General features: G+C 56.0%; 1 protein-coding gene across 2 annotated transcripts in view; it reads right to left on the bottom strand.

Moving 5' to 3' along the window:
- The window catches only part of GNA12 (G protein subunit alpha 12), a 77,633-nt gene continuing 56,590 nt past the window's right edge, over positions 1-21,043 (bottom strand). For both annotated transcript variants that reach the window (XM_027527746.1, XM_027527744.1), the window contains 2 exons: positions 7,438-7,488; positions 1-6,444 (listed from right to left, as the gene is read on the bottom strand). In XM_027527746.1, the coding sequence (XP_027383547.1) occupies positions 5,875-6,444; positions 7,438-7,488 (621 nt within the window). In that variant the 3' untranslated portion in view covers positions 1-5,874. The remainder of the gene's footprint in view (positions 6,445-7,437; positions 7,489-21,043) is intronic.

The raw sequence follows: 21,043 nt of genomic DNA on the forward strand, positions 1-21,043 counted from the left end.
GGTCGTTCAAGGCGAGTTTTAATCGTTTTATAAAAGTCATATATACAAAACACGTTCAACGAGCCACCGTGGCTGCACAGCACACTTTTACACTGAGCCACACGTCTCTCAGGCCGGGACACAGGTTGAGCAGAGGCCTGTCCCCACCGCCGGTGCTGGGGCTGGCGTGAGCTGCAGCGACAGCCCGGCGAGGGGCCCCGACCCCCAGGGATTTCTTTTCCGAGTGTAAAGACCCTGGAAGAGCTTGGGGCTCCGTCCCCGGGGGACACTGAGCCGGGCGCTGTCCTGGCCCCGGACCCCTGTGGGGTCCACCGCGGAGGCTGAGCCGAGGGTGGGATGGGGGGCGGGCGCACGACAGGGACCCCCTGGCTGCTCTCGCGTCAACAGAGAATACCACATTGGCCCGTTTTCAGCTGGTTCAAATGGACCAAAAGAAAAGACATTTGGAATGTTCTGTGATTTGCGTCAACAGGTCGAAAAGTAGTGCTGTAAGATTTCAGAGACGACAAACTCAACGGAGATCTATTTCAAATTTCTCAATACCGAAGCCGGTTGAAGAGTCTGACAGCTGAGGAGATGGGGAGAGCGGCCCGGTGTCACAGGCTGCCCGCACGCCCTCACCCCCGGCTTCCAGACCCTCCGCAGGTTCCAGCTACCTGCTGCAGCTGAACCTGGAAAGGCGCCCAGGCTCCGCAGGCGGCTGGGGCAGGCGGGGAAGCCGTGGAGGACAGGCTTGGTCAGCCTGGTTGTTCAGTCAAGCCTGTGATCTGAATTCTCTCCACCTGGGTGACAGCCCTCTGCCCACTGCGGGTGCCAACCTCTTCCAGGGCACCTTGACAGCTGGTGGTGGGGAAACCTCCTGGCTGCTGGAGGCTTCCCCAGGGGCCAGGCACTGAACACAGGGGGTGGGGCCCCCGTGCCAGAGGGTTCACCTGCGTGGTTCACCCCTGACGCTGCCTCGAAGCGCTCAGGCTGCCGTGGGTCCCTGCTGGCCTGTTCCCCACCCGTCACCAGTCAGGGTTGAGGCTGCACACCATAGAAAGGGCACCACGTTCCCAGTCTCTGCCCGAGCAGAGGGATTCTGGAACCAGCTGGAGGGATGAGCCCCTGAACGGGCCCCGGGAGCACCAGGGCAGGGAGGCGAGGGCCTGTTTACCCCGACCCAGCGTCGCGCTCTCAGCTGCCCCAACATGGACTCCTGTCGGCTCCCGGGGGCACACGCGGCCCACACGCCCGCGGTCCTGAAGGTCGCCTCCCAGACTGAAGAGCTGGGCCATGCTCGCTGCAGGGATCAGCTTTTGAAAGCACAAGAGAAAGGGCATCCCCCACTGGTAAAAAGGCACCTGAGTGAGAAGCCTGGAACCGAGGGACAGACCGGGACGATGGGGACTTCACGTGGCTCGGCCCGGCCGCTCGCTGCTGGCCCAGAGGAGATGTGGGCCGGCCCAGGAGCCCGAAGAGGCCCCAGCGTTTCATTCAGGTTGGTGTTACCCTCCCCAGCCCCCCACACAAGAAAACCCCCACCTTCCTAACCAGCTCCGAAGTGGGGACCCCAGTTCCCAGGTGGAGCCAGGCGTGTGCTTCTGAGGCGAGCCACGAGCTGCCCCATACCCAGAGCCTTTGGGTCCCTGTAGGAAGAGCCCCACACCCCAATCAGCTGGGGAGGGCCCTGCCACCCCGCGCGGGCTGTTTCGAGGCAGGAATCTTGTGGTCTGAGTCACCCCACTTCCCACCCCTGCTATACTCAGACACAGATTCCTCGGAAGGGCCCTCCTGCCGGGATACTCGAGGACTCCTGGGTTCTGGTGACACCCTGCTCCTCCTGCTATCGTGGGGCTGGAAGCCTTCACACGGGGAGCCCCCACGTGGAGCAGGGCTGCAGGGTGTCCAGGCTCAGCACCACCATCAGGGTCGGCAGGGACAGGCGGGCACCGCGGGTGCTTCGGGCAGTACTCAACCCGTTGTCCCTCGAAGCAGGTTTGCACCCAGGAGACACCAGCACAGCGTGGACACAGGGCCACGTGGAGCCTCAGAGAACACCAGCCCCTGGCAGGCCTGGCACCAACCTCGCAGCAGGCCCTGCTTTTCCTTCACATGGCGCTCCCCAAGCTTCCAGGCTTCACTCATGAGCGAGGCTGCGGAGCGCACCTGATGGACCTTAGGGAGAAGCTGGCGCCAAAAAGATGGGGTGAGCTGTCAGAGGCCAGCAGGAAACCCACCCCTGACTCCTTGAAACACACGGAACGCCCGCGGCGCCGTCCTCCCGAGGCGGCCTGATGGGCACAGTGAGGCGGGGACTCAGGCCACGACCTTGGGCCTGGGGGGGCCTCCACAGCTCTGCTCCATGGCTCGTGACCCCAGCTGCAGAGAAACCACCCAGGAGTCCAGGGGTGTGGACCCAGGGTGCCCGTGTCACCCTGCGGTCCAACCTCTACACGGGGAAACCGGAACCCAAAGAGCTGGGCCCCCAGGCACGTGGGTGAGGAGCACACGCTTCTCTGCAGGGGCGGGCAGCGTCTCTGCTCTGCTCTGGGGTGGGCAGGGGGCTGCCTTGCCTACCTCGGGCCGCTGAGGCCCCGCACACGGATGCACGCAGTGCCTCGCCGGGCAACGGCCGTAGACACTGCGCACCTTCCTTTTCTAGAAAAGAATCGGGTGCTGCGAGCTCTGGTGACTGGGAGTCGCTCTCGCTCTGCGTCACTGGTTTCCCGTTTTCTGACGGCAGGCTGACCCCACAGGGTGGCGGAGAAGGGCCCCACCTTCCCTGGGCTCCCCCGGCCTCCCGTCTCTGGACGCGTCCACGTCCGTCCCAGGTCTCTGCTGGCAGGTGGGCTCAGGGTCTCCCTCGCACACATGCATGCCTGTGCTCCTGCCGCCCCTCCCTGTCCTGAAGTCGTGTTCCAGAGGTGTCCACACAGAACCGTGTTGGCGGCAGCTCTCCTGGTCGCCTTGTGTCCCAAGCATGGAAACAAGAACTGTGATCAACAAGTAGCGAACCTTCAAGGACCATCAGGGCTCGAGTTCTCCACGGGCTCTGAACTTGGGGGCTGAAAAATTTCACATTGGCTTTGAATGCTGAATGATATTTTTCATTAAGAAAAACTAAGGATTTATTTTAATAAATATCCAGAGATCGAAGGTGGTCAGATCACCAAACCAGCCCCTCCTGCTGATGGTGAAATGCTGTGCATACTGTAAGCCGTGAGCAATTCGTTCCGATGACTCTTGTCCCGACACTGCTTTTGCTCATGGTGTCGAGTCAGGGAGCGTCTGTTCCCAGGATGCCTGAGTTAGTCGGTCAGAACTAAGGATCTTGTTTCAAGATGATTTCCTGATCTTAAGAGTTGAAATAACCTGACTCTTTTTTATCAAAGAAGTAAAAAAATTATAAGAATAAGGAGTCTAGAGATCTCTATAAATTACAAAGCTATAATGCAATATCTTTGAGACAATTTCTCTACAAACTGAAGTTAAAAAAACATAGTAAAAAAAATGCACGTGTCCTTATGTGTGAACAGTGTGACTGCGAGGAGGAAGGCTTAGAGGAAGTTTATTGTTACATTTTTGCAATAATAGATGAGGCAGACCATCCCCTGCTGCTCCAACATCTCAATATAAAAGACAGCAAATGGAGGATAACAGTGAGATTAAAATACAAAGGCCTAAGGCTGGGAGAGAAGTGACTATAACCTACGTGTGGAAAGGCTGCGATGGTTTCAGTGGTGCCTGCGGAGCCGACCCTATCTCTGATGAGCACGGATCCTGGGGCGGAGGGCTGAGTGCCGTTGCGCCGGCTCAGCTCAGCGCGAGGATGGCTCCTGGCCACAGGGGAGGAAGTGGGTCAGGCCTGGGCTGGGCCATGCCCTGGCTCCCTGGCCACTCAGCACAGTCATGGCCACTCAATACGAGCTCGCTCCCGGGTCTGAGAGTGAGCCGGCAGCCACAACTGACCGTCTGAAGGACAAACCGCGCTCGCTGACCAGGCGGACGCCAACTCACCAGCAAGCCGTTCACAAGCCGGCCACACCCACCTCGGGGCCTCCGCCAGCGCGACGGGGGGTTTCCAGGTTGGCGGGAAGAGCGTGGATCCGCACACACGTGTGCGATGGGAAGCCACGGGCGAGGGGCGCTCGAGGCCCGAGGATGGTGGGGTCTCAGGACGCCCGGACGCAGTCCATCCAGAGGGTTCTTTCTCCTTTAAACCTCGGTCACTGGCCCTGATCCCAGGCATGTCCTTTCGGTTTAGAAGAGCCACAGGAAGCAGTACAAAAACAGCAACTTTTCTCCAGCCAAAAAGAGCCCAAACCCCGGCAAACATGGACAGGAAGTCTCGAGGGCCCAGAGAGAAACAGGATTTCAGGCCGTCTCCTCATCGAACGCTGGACAACAAGCATGACTCAGAAGCAGGTCTGCCCCTCCCTTTCCTCCTGGGCCCGCATCTGCCACGAGCTGGATCCGTTTCTCTGCTGGTGAAGGGGAGCAGGACCCCGCTGGGACGCGGGGGGGAGCAGCGCACCCCTGAGCCACAGGCACAGGCTGGGCCGCTGGCGGAGGAAGCCTTTCCTCGTTTAAACGCTGGACGAGGCCTCAGCGCGCCGGGCACTGTCCAGCAGAGTCACACACGGCAGGGACTGGTTTGGTTTGGAATGCAATGTATTTTTAAACACAGTGAGACACCTGGGCAGGGCAGCCGGACACGTTCCCCGAGGGTTGGGCTCACGGCGCACGTCGCCACTTCAGCCTCCGCAGCGGCCCCCAGAGGAGGCCGGGGCCAACGTGCTTCTGCTGTGTGTGCTAGTGGAAGCGAGGGACTGTGATGAGAACCTGCCGTCTAGGGAGGCAGCGGAGCCTGCGGTGTTAAGGCAGGTGCTGCGGCCCCGCTGCCGGCTCTCAGAGGGCCCCGAGAGGAGGGGGCACGCGGCTTCCCCCAGAGACGGTGGGCTCCCCGAGCTGACCGCACGTGTGAGACGACCGGGAGATGGAGGGCAGTCTGCAAGGCCAGCTGGTGTGAGGGCTCTGCTGAGGGGCGGGGGTGGGCACAGGGCAAGCAGGCACAACCCCCGGCCCCGTGCGGAGGGGAGGGGGATTCAAGGCAGCGCCCGGCCCACACCCACCCCGCAGGCCGTGGCCGATGGGACGGGCGGGAGGAAGGCACAGGAGTTGGGGCGTTAAGGCAAGTTCCCCGCGGGCTCTCACTCCCACCCTCCAACCTAACAGCCGGGGCCTCTTGGGAAACTGGCACCAGAGACCGAAAAGGCAACGTGCTTCCTCGGGGAGGTGGTGGTGGGCCCCCCGAGCTCAGCCCACACTTCCCCTCCTCCAAACCCCCAGGACCCCGCCAGGCAATGCCCCCACCAAGGACTCACTAGTCGGAGAGAAGAGCCACCCGCAGAGACGTCAGTGTTTGCGTCTCCGTCACTAAAGACAGAGCGTGTGTGCACACACACACGCGGTCCCCGATCGAACTGTCAGAAAAGGAACAGTGTCTGTAAAAAGAGAGAGCTGTGCTGTCAGGCGTCACACGTTAACATCACACGCAGTCCCCGATCGAACTGTCAGAAAAGGAACAGTGTCTGTAAAAAGAGAGAGCTGTGCTGTCAGGCGTCACACGTTAACATCACACGTGGTCCCCAATCGAACTGTGTCAGAAAAGGAACAGTGTCTGTAACGAGAGAAAGCGTGTTATCGGGCGTCACACGTTAACATCAAAGTGACCGCTGGACTTTCAGTAGTGTCACGAGTCCCCGGGGTTCAGTAGCTACATCCGCGTGTCCCCCCTGCAGCCGAGCGCGGGCCTCGCATCCCGAGCTGCATGTCCAGGGCTCCGGGCCGGGACCATGCACAGCCCGGCAGGCCCGGCCCGCGGCAGGCCCGTCACTGCAGCATGATGTCCTTCAGGTTCTCCTGCAGGATGGTGTCCTTCACGGCGTGGAACACGAAGCGGATGTTCTCGGTGTCGATGGCGGTGGTGAAGTGGTGGAACAGAGGCTTGCTGCGGTTCCGTCTCTTCCGGTCGAAACACTGGACCAGGAAGCGCTGGACGTCCTCCAGCCTGTGGGGGTCGCCCTTGAAGTCTGGGAAGTGCTTCTTGATGCTGACGGTCTTCACCTTCTCCACCAGCAGGTCCATCTTGTTGAGGAACAGGATGATGGAGACGTTGAAGAAGAGCTTGTTGTTGACGATGGTCTCGAAGATGTTCATGGACTCCACCAGGCGGTTGGTGTGCCTGTCCTCCATGAGCACCTGGTCATACTCGCTGGACGAGACCATGAACAGGATGGACGTGATCCCGTCGAAGCACTGGAACCACTTCTGGCGCTGGGACCGCTGGCCGCCCACGTCCACCATCTTGAAGGGGATCTTCTTGATGACGAAGTCGTGCTCCACGATCCCCTTGGTGGCCTTCCTTGCCAGCAGGATGTCCTGCTTGCTCGGGAAGTAGTTCTGTAAGAGTAGGTAAGGAGGCGTGGGGGAGGAGGGCGTGAGAAGACGGGGATGAACAGACGCGGGGGAAGGAAAGTTACGGGGACTTCTGTGAGAAGCTGAACCAGATACCAGATGCAACTTTCATTTACAAGAATATAAATTCACCATGACGCAGAGAGAGAAGGAACCAGGTGGCTCGCTTCAGAATGAAGGGGGGGCTCACCAGACTGAGGAACGACAAGCAGGACCCTCAGGCCAGGCCCCAGCCTGCGGCCTCGTCTCCTCTCTTCTCCACGTGAAACACCCACCACTTTCCTCCTGCATCCTAGCTGCCTTTCTATTTGTCCAACTTCCAGAGCACATGCATTCCAAACCCTGACTCTGAACTGACTTAACTTAGGTTTTGCAATGCTGCTTAAATTTAGCCTGCAATATATTTAGTATGTTATTCTTAGAGAAACCTTTAAAGTCTTCAGCAGCACACGGCAACTGTGGTCACTCGAAGCCCTTTGATCCTGCCCTGTTACAGTCCTCCAGGGACTCCTGCACACCAGCTCTCTGGGAGCACCTTTGCCAGAAACCCTAGCAGGGAGGAAGCCTCTCAGCCCAACGACCCACCCGTGAGGTAAACGGGGGAGAGGGAAACGTCTCCAACAGCGCTGGAGATGGGAGAAGCCCCACGGGGGAGATGCTCCAACCACCCCAACAGACAGACTGAAAGAAACAAACAGACGGAAGGAGAAAGCTCTGGGCTGAAGAAACCCAAGTGCCGTGGACCGACTTCGCGGGGTGGACTCGAGGCTGCTGAAGGCCAGCAGCACCCGCAGAGAGTGGGACAACGGGGTCTCGAAGCCGACTAGACGCTGGCTGGTGTTCAGGGATGAGTGCGGCAATGGTGCTGGTCTCTGGACACGAGGCAGGGCTTGGGAGGGCAGCGGGAGCCCTTGCTGCGGGGGCTGCCCCGGGCCGCATGCACGCGTCACAGGCTCTGGGCGAGGGGGACTCACTCACCAGCTGGCCAATCCGGTCCAAGTTATCCAGGAAGTACTTCACCGATTCGCCCTGTCGTGGAGAAAAAAAGTCACGATTCAGTCTGGACTGAGGACCCTGAGGTGGTAAACGGGAGAACTCAATCCGGTGGCGTGAGTGCTGTCCTGCCTGCGTGTAAACAGGAAGGCCAAGTGAAAAGGCTAATGGGGGTATGTGTTTTTCAAAATAAAAAACAAATTAAAGGCTTTTTAAAAATGCAGTTTCTCTAGCTCTGATGCCCAAGTTTAAATTCAGACTGTGGTTTTCAAAGCAACTGCGAGAACGCGGACTCTCTGACCAGGCAGGTCCCTCCCTTTGCAGCTGGGGAGCCGGCTGTGAGACTCGGCTCCTGTGGGTGGTTTCGCTCCCGGCAGGGCCGGCCGGTGCGCTCCAGGCTCATCTGTTATTTGAGAAGCAGACACGACAGAACAAGTTCCAGTTTATAGAACAAGCGGAAGCTCTGTCATGATGTCATGTTAGCACGACCTGACTTACAGTGCAGGACCAGGAGACTCTGGTCTAGACTTCCGTGGACGGATGGCCAGTCTTCTCCAGCCCCTGGACATTCTCTGGACTGCGCATCGACACAAACTGATCGCTAGCTAGAAGTGACCGTGTGGATTGGTCACTGTCCTGTTCTCAGAGGAGTGAGTCAGCTGACACGGCGGCTCTCATGGAGCGTAAGGAAGGTTTAGAGGATCTTCAGTGTTGATTAAATGAAGCAAACAGAGGAAGTGGTGAGTGAACGGGCAAAACCCCCCTTAAAAAGGGGGACGCTGACACTTAATTACACTCCGTGTGCCCAGAGGACTCAGCTTCCTGCAGGAGTCAGTCTAAGCCCCACTGTGCAGACAGGGCCCAGTGAGGACAGCGGGGGCAGGGGGGCCCTCCCGGGGAAGCCACGCCAGCCGCGCACTCACGACAGTGGAAAGTGGCCACGCACGCGCGCGCGCACACGTGCACAGCAGGGACGTCCTGGACTCGGAAGGAGGAAGCTCGTCGGAAAGGTTCCAGATGAGAGCGTGGGCTCGTATGACGCCATGTGGAAGCCCCTGGGCCCTCCCCGCTACGGGTCTCTGATGTGAAAGGAAGGAGCGCGGGTGGACTTCCTCTAGTGAAGAACCCACTTCTGGCCCGTGGCCGCCGTGGAGGAGAGCACGTGTTTAAGGGACAGACGCTTCTCCCGGGACAGCACAGACCGGGGCTCGAGGCACACTCAGCCCCTGGAGTCACAGCTGCTGGGGCACAGGCGGGCTCTGCCAGGGAGCCAGGGTGGGTACCCACGCGCCAGCCCCGCCCCGCCACCCCTTCTGCCAAGCGAGCTCCTTCTCCGTCCGCACGTCCCACCTGCTCCCGGGCCGACAGGAAACAGCCGGGGAGTGACAGCGGCCGGCCAGTGCACCTGGTCCAGGGCGCCTTCCTCCCCGAAACCCCCATCTCTCTCCTCCTGCCACTGCTCACTTGGGGCCTTCGGGGCGCAACGAGAGCTCCCCGACCCAACCCGCATCCGCCCGGGGAGGCAGGCAGGGCGGCTCATAGTGCAGCCGCTCCTGCTTGAGTCAGGCTGGGGTAGGGGTGTCTCGGCCTGCCTGGCCACGAAGTGTCCTGGCCACACCGATGCCCCAGGGACGCTGTGATGTGGGTTCAAGGGCAGAACCCCACAGGGGTGCGATGTGGAGACGCCCCGTGCTCCTAAGCAAGCACGTACTAAGCAAGGAAGGGAACCACTCCCCTAGTCTGACTTTCAACATTTCCAGCTACTGAGCTTGAAACCAGGGTCATCTCAATGGACCTTACGACACAACAGACGCTAATATAAAAGGACCTTATGGCTTCCTTCTCCACCAGGATGGTCGGCTTGATCATCTTGGCGGCTTGTCTCACTGCCTCAAAGCGGGCGGCTGTTCATGTCTGTGGTATCGTTATTACCGCAGCCGGAATGGACTAGGACGAGCACCCTGACGGGAACACTGTGTTACACGAGGCAGGAAGACACCAGGTCTTCTGCGGATGGCTACTGGAGTAACGTGAGCTAACAAAAAGGAACACGTGGAAAATGGGCTTTCTACAACCCCTCTGTCTGCCGTGATCTGATCCAGTCCCCCACGCTTGGCTGAGATCTGGTCTTCTCCGTCAGTGCCACAGGGGAGGTGTGTGCATGGAGGAGGGCCCACTGGGGTCAAGAACTGCTGGCAGAGGCCGTGCAGGGCACAGGGCAAGGCCGGGTGGGGTGGGCTAGGCGGGGCACAGGCGTGGAGGTGGAGGCCCTGGGAGTGGTTACCGAAGAAACAGCCCCTAACGTGCACTCTGGGCCAGGCGGCTCTCCAGTCCCAGTCCTCTGTCCACACGCGACTTGTCCCGATGCTCCTGTATTCAGCGGAATTAATTTTTAAATTCTTATCACAGGGCTTGTCAATGGTGAGTGAGAGGACTTGAAAATTTAGTTCATTCATTTAGATATAAATTGGAAAGACAAAATTTTAAAACAGTTGAATATTTAAAAACAACTCCATGTGACTGCAGCCTGCCAGGCTCCTCTGTCCACAGGGCTCTCCAGGCCAGAATGCTGGAGTGGGTGGCCATGCCCTCTTCCAGGGGATCTTCCTGACCCAGGGATGGAACCTGTGTCTCACGGCTCCTGCACTGGCAGGCGGGTTCTTTACCACTGAGCCACCTGGGGATGAACCATAAAAACTATTCTCAAGGTCAGAGTTTCATTCCTGTTACTTAACAGACACTGAACTTAAGACTTAACTTCCACTTAATGGAACATGGCTGCCTATCGCCTTTCTACATTTTGGGGAATTCACATCAGGATTGTAGCCTCTGCAACGCAGCAGCCAGAACCCAAATTCCGAGTCTCACTGGGGCCATGAGACGCGCACGTGAAGCAGATGCGAGCAGAGCAGGAAGAACACCCAGACGCCCGTCACCTGCGCTCTGCCAGCCGCGGTACGCCTTGCGCTCTTCCTTCCAGTTCAGGGCTGACCCTCGAACAACGTGGTTTTGAACAGCACAGGTCCACTGACACGCACTTTTTTTTTCTTTTAAACAAACACATACTACGTGCTCCGAGGTCAGCCGACTGTAAAGTTACGCTTGGATCTTTGACTTTGTGGGGTCAGCGCCCCAACCCCCAAGCTGTTCGAGGGTTAATTGAATATACTTCTTTTTAAAAACCACTTGAGAGGAAGTTGTCCATTTACCCCTGAAAGCTTCAGTGGACAGGCCCCAGGCCCCGGGCCTCCTGCGTCCATGCCCACGGCGACCCTGGGAGAGGTGATTCGAGCGTGGTGCTCTCACCGGCAGCACGGCCTCCTCAGCACCGGCTTCTGCCTGGAATCGAGGGCTGCATGTAGCTGTCCGCTCTCTCCCGCCTCCTTTAATCTGAAACACTGATCTTTCTGAAGAACGCCGCGGCTCCCCCCAGGTGGCAGCTTTTGTGACGTTTCCAATCTTTACCAAAATGGTTTTCCAATCAGTATTGCACTCACTGGTCTGCGGTGGACCTTCTCCACTGTAAACGAGAGTCCTCCCTTCTCCCCTGTTTATCTGTTATCCACATGGACTCACAGATGCTTGTATTTCTCAAGGTTTGCTATTAGCAAAGTCATAAGACTGTTTGGATTTGCAGATCATAGAGCTGCATACAAAATCCTCAAGAATCTACGAAAAAGCTAACAACTGAGTCAAGAAGTGAGTCCAGAAACTTCACAAGATACAAGGTCAGTATGCAAAACCAAGTGCACTTTATATGAAGAGCCTTAAATAAGTGGATTTAAAATCTGAAAAAATTTCATTTGGTACTAACATAAAACATTTAGGAAAAATTTTTGTGCTGTTTCACAGGGTATGTTTTGTATTTTGAAATAGCCGCAGCTGCACAGGAAGCTGCAGAGATGGCCGACAGAGGCCTAGCGCCCCCGTCACCCCATTTCCCAGCGGCTCCAGCTCACGTAACTTAACACAGCACAGTCAGGGACTGACGCTGGTCCGTGTGTGCGTGTGGCTCTGTGCACATCTGTGGATTCCCGTGATGCCCCCAACCACCTCGCCCTGCTCCCCACAATCCAGACAGAGATTTGATCCATCAACACAGAGGTGCCCCTCCCCACCTCTGCCAGCCCTCATCTCTGGCAGACACTCATCTCAGGTCATCTCTACGGTTTACAGTCATTGGCTTGTTTTCTGTATAGTTTTGCCTTTTCTAGAATGTACTTTAAGTGGAATCAGGCAGCAAGTGACCTTTTGAAATTTTTTTTTTCCAAACTCAGCAAAATGCCTGGAGAAACCAGCTGCTGTGTGTATCGACAGTCTGTCTCATTACTCCTGAGCAGTGACGTCTGGTACGGATGAGCCGTGGCTTATTTACACTCACTGATCTGGAGACGTTTCGGTGATTTCCACATTTTGGGAATTACAAATGAAGATGCTATTGACATTCACGCGCAGATGTGTGGACACAGTTCTCATTTCTCTGGGATGAATGCCCAGGATCGGGATCTCTGGGTTTTACAGTAAGTATATGTTCAGTAAGTATAGTTTTGTCCTTTTCTAAAGAAGCTCTGAAGCGCTTTCCCAGCACAGCTGTGTCACTGCACACTCCCTCCAGTGACGTACAGGCGTCCAGCTCCTCCAGGCTCTCGCCAGCCCTCGGTGCTCACACTAGCGTTCCTCTTCTGAGAACTACCGTAACAAGGTTCCATCGGGAGTGCGTGTGTCCCTTGCTCTGCGGTGACCCAGCGGGTCACGATGCCGACCGTCTCTTCGTGTGCTTGTCTGCTGTCTGCGTGTCCTCTCAGGCGAAACCTCTTTGTACCTTTGTCCATCTTCTCCTGGGACTGCTGTATTACTGTTAGTTGCGAGCGCTCCTTAGACACTCCAGATGCGAGCACTCCGTTAGATAAGCGGTCGTGAGGACCTTCTCTCATCTGTAGCGTGTCTTTCCGTCCTCGTAAGAGGGCCTTTTGCAAAGCAAAAGCTCTGGGTTTTGATAAAACCAAAATCGACTGTGGTGTCGTATCCATGACAACCAACAGGGTCTGTCCAAGGGGACATGCAGGTGGCAGGCAGGCACACGGAGACACAGTCCGCATTCGGGCCACTTGGCCAGAGGGGCACGCGGCCATGCTGTGAGAGGAGGGCTGTGCGCTGGGAGCTGAGGGCAGTCCTGGGAGCCAGGCGCGGTCCCTGGCCAACAACTAGCAAAAAAAATCACAGGCCAGTGGCTGTGAGGAAATGCATCCTGCCAGAGACGGGGTGGGAGTGGGAGAAGGCAATGGCACCCCACTCCAGTCATCTTGCCTGGAAAATCCCATGGACAGAGGAGCCTGGTGGGCAGGAGTCCACTGGGTCGCACAGAGTCGGACACGACTGAGCGACTTCACTTTCACTTTTCCTTTCATGCATTAGAGAAGGAGATGGCAACCCACTCCAGTGTTCTTGCCTAGAGAATCCCAAGGACGGGAGAGCCTGGTGGGCTACTGTCTATGGGGTCGCACAGAGTCGGACACAACTGAAGTGACTTAGCAGCAGCAGCAGCAGAAGATGGGGGAGCTGGGAACAGCTGAGGAGCTCAGAGGAGGCTGCGGCCCCATTGACTTCTGAGCTCAGCCTGGTAAGACCTGAGCAGAGGCCCTGTGTGCTCCGGGTGGTGCTCCGGGGCCCCACGTGCTCCCGGCGGCAGTGCTCCGGGGCCCCACGTGCTCCCGGCGGCAGTGCTCCGGGGCCCCACGTGCTCCCGGCGGCAGTGCTCCGGGGCCCCACGTGCTCCCGGCGGCAGTGCTCCGGGGCCCCACGTGCTCCCGGCGGCAGTGCTCCGGGGCCCCACGTGCTCCCGGGGTGGTGCTCCCGGGGCCCCGTGCGCTCTGGGAGGCAGGAGTCCTGAAGCACACACGTGAGGCAGTGCGTCGGTGCTGTTGTCTGAAGCTGCTGCAGTGTAACCACTTGTCACCCAGCAGGTGAATCATTAATAATTCATTTCTTCGAGCAAAGCCCCGTGAGCCATCAGAGGAAAGGCCACGTGCCCAGTGGGTCTGCCTGCGTTAGCAGGTACTGAATGCCTGCCGGTGAATGAAGACGTGCATTTTTTCGAAGCTGAAACTTAACATGAGCTTAAACATTATTTCCTTTAAAAATTCAGTGCGTTCCTGACCTCTGTCTACTATCGAGGGCCTACAGAAAAATCTGCTCCTCCCTCCCCCGCCATCAGGATGGCGCTAAGAAATGCTTCCTCCTCCTCCTCACAATGGGGCGGCCACATCAACATAAAATAGAAGCATTAAAAGCCTAATAAATGTCTGAAAAACCTCTTGCTTAGGCAGTAGTCCTTAGCTAAACTCGAAACAAATGGGATGAGTCAGAATCTGGTTTCTTCAGGCTTTTTATGGAAAGCCCTGTATTTTCACTAACTTATTCAAATAACCCAAAGGAAAAAAGCCTCCAAAACACAACAGCTCCCAAAGTACCAATATTTACCATATTAGAAATTAAACCTGAGAGAACTTAAAAATACAAAGATATACGAACATCCACCCAGTGAGCCGCCGTGACAACAGTCATGGTGTCACCAGGCCTCTGGAGAACCCTGCCCCACACCCTGGAGATGCGGGGCGAGAAGGGTGAGTCATGTCTCAGTATCACCATGAAGGTGGTTTTGACCTTGTGGAGCCCTTGGAAGGACCCCCGGCCCACACTGACAGCCACTGCCCTAGAAAGCTCTGGCGCGGTGTACCAGCCACGATGCTCCGAGTGGCACAGCCGCCAACGCCGGAGACGACCCCCGGCTGCACACGCAAACTGCAGCATCGTGTAAGACAGGAAGTCCCGGGAGAATCAGCGGGAAAGGCCCACCACCACGGGCCTCAACACGGTGAGTCTCCAAACAAAACGGGGGCGAGGAGACAAGTCGCCGTGAGAGGCTTACACTGCGCACGTGAAGTTGAAAAACAGGCGTCACTCGACACTGCACAAGTCACAGCAGCGGAAGCACGCGGCCGGGAAACAAGCACAGGGTGAGCGGCCCCTGTGCTCCTCCCTATCATCCGTGTTTTGCCTCAAGAACCCTTGAGGGCTGACTCAGACGACAGTAAATGATGACTTATTCAGGATTTCCTAGTAAAAGAGACGTCACTTTTACCCCAAATCATCCAGGTTTATCTGAGTAGCGCTGCCTTTTCTGAAGTCCATGTGTCTCACTCCCTGAATCTAGGGAAGCCTGGCGTGCTGCAGTCCACGGGGTCGCAAAGAGTCGGACACGCCTGAGAGACTGGACTGAACTGAAACGTCCTAGTTAAGCCCGGCTCCTCTGGCACACAGTGGGACTCGGAGTGCTTATCAGCACTGTTCACTGATAAATCTAAGTAATCAATCCTATCGGTCTTTCCCAGACATGACGGGAAACACAAGAGCTTCTCCACCCAGAAGTCCACACTGGTTTTCCTTACTTCTCTACTCCAGAGACACCCCTCTGCCATGACGGCAGGTGGGTGACCGCGCTCACAGACGCCACCTGAGAGTCTGGGAGAGGCCATCCCAGCACACGCGTCCCACGAGTCCCCCAGAATCATCTTTCAAAGCCCGACGCTGTCCCTTTAAGTCTTCCCAATCCCCTCCTCCAAATCCATCTCCACTTCCTTCTACAGGCAGCTTATCCGGGGAGCTAAGTTTAGCTCCCGAATGCTAATCTTTCCTCCAGGGACAGCCCATGTCTTTGCAGGAGGGGCTGCCCTGGCAGCACAGCACTAGCTTCACGGAAGAATCAAAGGGGAGCAGCTGCCAGATCCTGGTAGGAAGGGGGGCTGGGAGGGAGGGGGCAGAGATGTCCAAACTGCCCCTCACTCCGGCTCGTCCTACCCTGTCCACGGTCTCAGCAGGGTCAGCCCGGGCAGTCCTCACGGTCCACGTCTCATCTTGGGACAGCTTGTCAGTTTCGACTCAAAGCTATAAAATTCAGACGGAGTCACAGTGGGGCACAAACCTCACGAGACCCAACTGGTTTCCCCCATCACCTGGATATCGACCGTGGGAATCCTTTCCGAGCTCTGCTCACGAGTTCACGTGAAGTTCAGGCCCCGGCTCTGCACTGGGAGTGGTCCCCTGGCTGAGCCCAGCCCCCCGCCCCCCGAGTGCTGCAGAACGGCTGAGCTGGTGACAGGTGAGACTTCACAGGAGTGAAAGCAAAGGAGAGAACCCAGGGAGCTTTTCTTTCTACCTGATGGTGTTCAGGCTGCAGAGAAAGAGGGGGCTTAAAGGGCTGCGTGCCCCCCTCAGCTAATGGAAGTGACCCTGTGACTCCTGGAATCATCTAGCTCCTAAGGACAGACGACCCCGCTTTACAGCGCTCGTGCTTCCGAAACAAGCCTGTCGATCCGAAACCCAAATCAAATTTCACTTGATTTACAATCTGGATACTATTGGTTCTTCTTTCCTGTTTACATGAATTTGCTTAAAAAAAAAAAAATATCGTGGATAGTTGCCAAAATGGCCTTCTGGAAAACAAACTGCCAGCACGGCTATGATAAAGATGGGAACAGACAGCGGCTGGAGGACCGCACGCACGCTCCTCGGGGTGGTTGGTACCGACCAGCTCTTCAGTTCGGTTCAGTTGCTCAGTTGTGTCCGGACGACCATTTAAAATTCAGCTCCAACTCAGTCCACCTTGTCCCATCTGTCAGCCAACAAAATGCCGGGTGTGAGAGCAACAGAGGCCGTCCAGCTGCCCGGCAGCGTAGCCGCCCCCGGAGCCCGCGTCACGGACCGCCTCACCCTCCTGCGAAGTGCGGAGCCTGTGCTCACCCCACCACAACTCCCGGCCCCACCCCCGCCCCTAACAACCAAGGTAAAGCAGCGGAGGAACCCATGAAATCAACACACGCCAAAAAACGGATTTGGGCACCGCAGAGCTGTGGTCTCAACAGAGCTTCTGTTCCTGGGAGGAGTCCCGGGCCCGCGCAGTGCTGGCTAACACGGCTCACGGCTGTTTGGTGTGCCAGCCGTCGGCAGATGGGCAGGTGGCTGGATCGGCACAAACCGCTCAGCCAGCTGGACCTCGAGGCCAGTAACAGGCCCTCGGAACCCGTGCATATCGCTGCCTATTATCTGATGCAAGACAGTAGGATTATTCCCATTCTCCAGGTGAAGAAACCAAAGCTCAGATGTTAACTTGCTCGAGGTCAAAGCAGCTGCTCATCCCCCAGGCCAGGCTCCGCGTCCTGCACAAGGCTGTGCTGTAACTGACCAGCCTGCGGGGCTGAGCTCAAGTGCACTTCCCACAAATCAAGTTAACACAGGGATGGGAATCCCACTCCCGACACGAAGGCTGGGGAGCTGGCGGCAGGACAGAGGGGACGACGTCATGTGGACGCCCCTGGCCCCGGTGTCGGGGTCAGGGCGCCTGCAGCTGGACGCTCGCATCCTCCCCCTCCTGGGCGGAACAAAAGGGGAAGAGAAGGGCTCAAAGCAGCCTTCTGTCTGCCAAAGCCTGACTCACCCATGGGCTCGCCGCTTGGCGCTGGGAAGCAGGAAAAGGCAAGCTCTGCACAGGGAGCCGGGGCTGCGGCCGGCGGGAAGGCCAGAGGCGGGGAGCCCCGGATGCTCCTGGGCCGCCCAGCTCCTCACAAGGGGCCATTGTGCCGCGTCGGTGGCTGGCAGGTCTGGCCCTGGGACCCCGACTCCGCAGGTCGTCTGGACCGGAGCTCCTGGGGGCCGCCTCTCTGCCCTCAGCCAAGCCTCTAGCCTTCTGCTGAGCAGAAGCGAGCAGCATCTCAGGAGAGACGCCCCATCTGAGCACACGGGGCAGCACAAGCGCCCAAGAAGGCTCACGGGAGAGATGTGGGCCCGCGACTCGAGGCGGGAGCCGAGCGGGGTGTGCACCAGACGGCTGGATGGCGGCGGGCCGGCCGGCATGCGCTCAGCACCGACGTTTATTTGCTTCATCTGGCAGAGAACACGTGGAGTCCAGCACAGGGAGCCCACAGAGGGCTTCTTCCTTTGGCCGTGCCAACTGTCTGAGCAAACGCCTCGTCTGGAAAAGCTTCTCCACACTCCCTCGACCGCGGAGCGGGGTGATGCTCTGCAGACATGCGCTGACTTTCTCTTCAACCCTACATGGACCTGTGACCTAAAGCTAGCTGAAGACGAAAGAGAACTTCTCCCAGACACCTGGAGACAGCTGCCACAAAAACATGTGCGTTTCCCAGAAAGAATGTCGTGAAGAAGATTCTGGAAGCAGGCACTGGCTGCTACCCATGATGTGTTTATTACTGGGTCATGTCGCGCAAAATTGAGCACTTTCACCAACTACTCTTAACCTAAAAAAAAAAAAAAAAACACGCATCGGTAAACCTCTGACGCTAAAAAGGTTATGCTACAGAGCACATCAGGCTGAATCAATGATCTTGTTTATTGAGGTTCTGGTGAATGATTCAAAGGAGAGGATGTTTCAGTCCCAGATCAGCCTGTCAAAACCACCTATGAAGGTGACGTGCGGTTCAAGACAGAGGACGAGTCTTAAGACATTCCTCTGTGAAACGGATTTACCGGGCGCTTTGGACACCCACCCTCGGTCAGTGCCTGACAGCGGCCGGTTGTCGGTTGCTTCCTGGTCAGCTCCCTGCCTCTTTCCCCTGCGGTGGAAACTGGGATGTGAAGCAGACATCCAGCTGGCTCTCTTCCCTCAAGAACCAGAGCCGGCCAGAGAGGACTTCGACCCGGGGCCCCTTGTGAGCCAAGTGCCACGTCCCAGAGGGCGCTGCCGTGGGGCGGCCATGAAGGTGTGGAAACCCCAGTCCCGGCGGCTCTCGGGGTTCCTCCTTAGAACAACATCGGGGATTTGCTCAGGAGCAGAGCCAAACGAGACGTAAGCCACCCGCAGCCTGGGCAGCAGGGACCTCCTGGACAAAGGGGACATTTGAAAGCTGTCAATAAATTGCTTCTCAAAACAACATGTTTTCCAGCGTCTCCAACGGGGAATTTTGCTTGATATTTCCGGGGGGAAAAAAAAAAAATTTTTAAGCTCAGTAAATAAGAGGGTGAATTGTAGGTTATTTCAAAATCTTGCTTCTTGGAACCTGGGGAAGACACAACATTTTATCACACTCGGCACTAAGGCTGAGCAGACCTAGTGCCTTTTTAAGAGGCAATATTTATCGAGAAGCCAAAGGAGAGATCTGTACGGCCCGCCCGCAACCCAGGGACTAAGAGGTGTTCCAGCCTCAGTGGGCCCCAGCAAGCAGTGATGAGAGCAAGGGGTACGTGTCCCCCAGGGGGTCACCACCGCTGACGCACAGTGCTGCTCAGGGTTTACCTGGACAGACAGACTCGCTCTGTCCTTCCACCAGAGGAAGCGTCAAACTCCCCATCATTAAGAGATCCTCCTATCGTCTTAATAATGCTGGGTAAGAAGGAAAGATGGGAAAAAAATGAAATATCATTTACTGTGGAAATCGCCCCAAGAGAGCCAAATTTCCACCCTCTTTTAAGTACCACTGGTATATTTATATTTCCTTTAAGACTTCAATGCAGGGGACCCAGGTTTGATCCCTGGGTCAAGAAGGTACCCCTGGAGAAGGGAATGGCAACTCACTCCAGTATTCCTGCCTGGAGAAACCCCATGGACAGAGGAGCCTGGCGGGCCACAGTCCATGGGGTCGCAAAGAGTCAGACATGACTGAGCGACTAGCATGAAGGATGATGCATAAGAACGTTCACAGGAGCATTATTCTTAGAGCCAAAGAGAGGAAACTACTCAAATGCCCATCACAAAGCTGGAGGACAGATCAAGGAAATGCTTACCTGCACACCGGAATGCTACTCGATGACGACAACCACTGAGACACTGATTCACGTACCCTATGAAGGAATTCTCTTGCTTTTTCTCAGCCTGTCTTCTACATCGGGGGCCCCGATCTACAACCACCCCCGCGCCCAGCACAGGCTGTAGGAGAGCTCCGGTCACTCCGCGTTCTTGCCGATTCCTGGAACTGCCAAATGTCTCAGGTTCCGAAATCTGGTGAGCGCAGGTCATTTCCTCTTCTCAGAAATGCCTTTTCAAGCCGTGGGCCCACTTTTCTATTGAATTGCCTGTTTCTTACAGGTCTGTAGAGGTTCTTTAAGTATTCTGGACACGATTTTTTTTTTCTTGCAGGTTAGAGGTGGAGATGTTCTCTGGATGAACAAATCTTCACTTGACGGCAAAGTCTTAATCTTTCCCTTTGTCGTTGTTAATGACTTCAGTTCTCCCCTACCCCCAAGGTCGTGAAGATTTTTCTGTGTTGCCTCCTAGGAGATGCAGCGTTGCCTTCCACCTGTACGTCTCTAATCCAGTTAAAACTGGGTGTGTACAAGGACCACCTTCATTGTTTTCTGTGCAGTTCCACCAATTTACTTATCTTATTGGATTTGACAATTCAATAGAAAAATGGGCCCAAGGTTTGAAAAGGCCTTTCTGAGAAGAGGAAATGATATTACATGCTCACCAGATTTCAGAAACTGAGACATTTGACAGTTGCAAGAATTCACAATATCTTATTCTGTACCAGTACCTCCATTGTAGTGGTTATTAAATTGTTTTAAAAAATAAAGCTTAGTATCTGTTTTGTTAGTGAAAGTCAAAGTATTAGCTGCTCAGTCGTTCCCGACTCTTTGCGACCTCATGGACTATATAGCCTGCCAGGCTCCTCTGTTCACGGAATTCTCCAGGCAAGAATACTGGAGTGGGTTGCCATTCCCTTCTTCAGGGGAATATTTCTGACCCAGGGATCAAATCCAGGTCTCCCACATTGCAGGTGGATTCTTTACCATCTTAGCCCCCAGGGAAGCCCCTTTTATTAGAAAAGGGGTTAACAGACTTTTTCTGTAAAGATCCAGGTGGTAAATGTTTTAGGTTATAGGGACTTCATGTAGTCATCTTTACTGCGTATTTTTTTTTAATGCAAAAAAACCCCACAAACAAAATGTAAACTAGGGGTTCAAATAAAAATAAGACAAAAGAAAGTTAGCCTGCAGGCAGTAGCTTGCTGATCTCCATGAAGAACAAGTCCCTCCCATTTTACTCTTCTTCCAGAACTGTTTGACGTCATCCATCCTCAGGAGAATGCAAACCAAAACCACAGTCAGAAAAATGAAGCGAGGCTGGGGGACTCGTGCTTCCGGATTTCAAAACTCACTGCAAAGCTACAGCAATCAAAACAGTGTGTTCCTGGCCTAAGGACAGATACACAGGCCAATGGGACGGAATCGAGGAGCCAGAAATGAGCCCAGACACGCCCACCAACTGACGTTCGTCAAGGGTGCCAAGACCCCCAGTGGGGAAAGAGTAGACGTTCAGAACACGGTGCTGGAACAAGGAGTGTCCATGTGCAGGGGGAGGCTGGCCTCATGCCTCACTCCACGTGCAGACACTCGCCCGGAATGCACGGAGCCCGCAGCATGTCCAGCAACCTAAACACAGGAAGCAAACGCGGGTAAGCCCTCCAGATCTTGGATTTGGCAGTGAGTTCTTGGATTTGATGCCAAAAACATGACCAAAAACAGGAAAAACCAGACAAGTCAGTCTCCGTTCTTTCTTAGGTTTCCAACCCTCCATCTG

This window comes from Bos indicus x Bos taurus, chromosome 25 (assembly GCF_003369695.1).
Source record: "Bos indicus x Bos taurus breed Angus x Brahman F1 hybrid chromosome 25, Bos_hybrid_MaternalHap_v2.0, whole genome shotgun sequence".
NCBI classification, from domain to species: domain Eukaryota; kingdom Metazoa; phylum Chordata; class Mammalia; order Artiodactyla; family Bovidae; genus Bos; species Bos indicus x Bos taurus.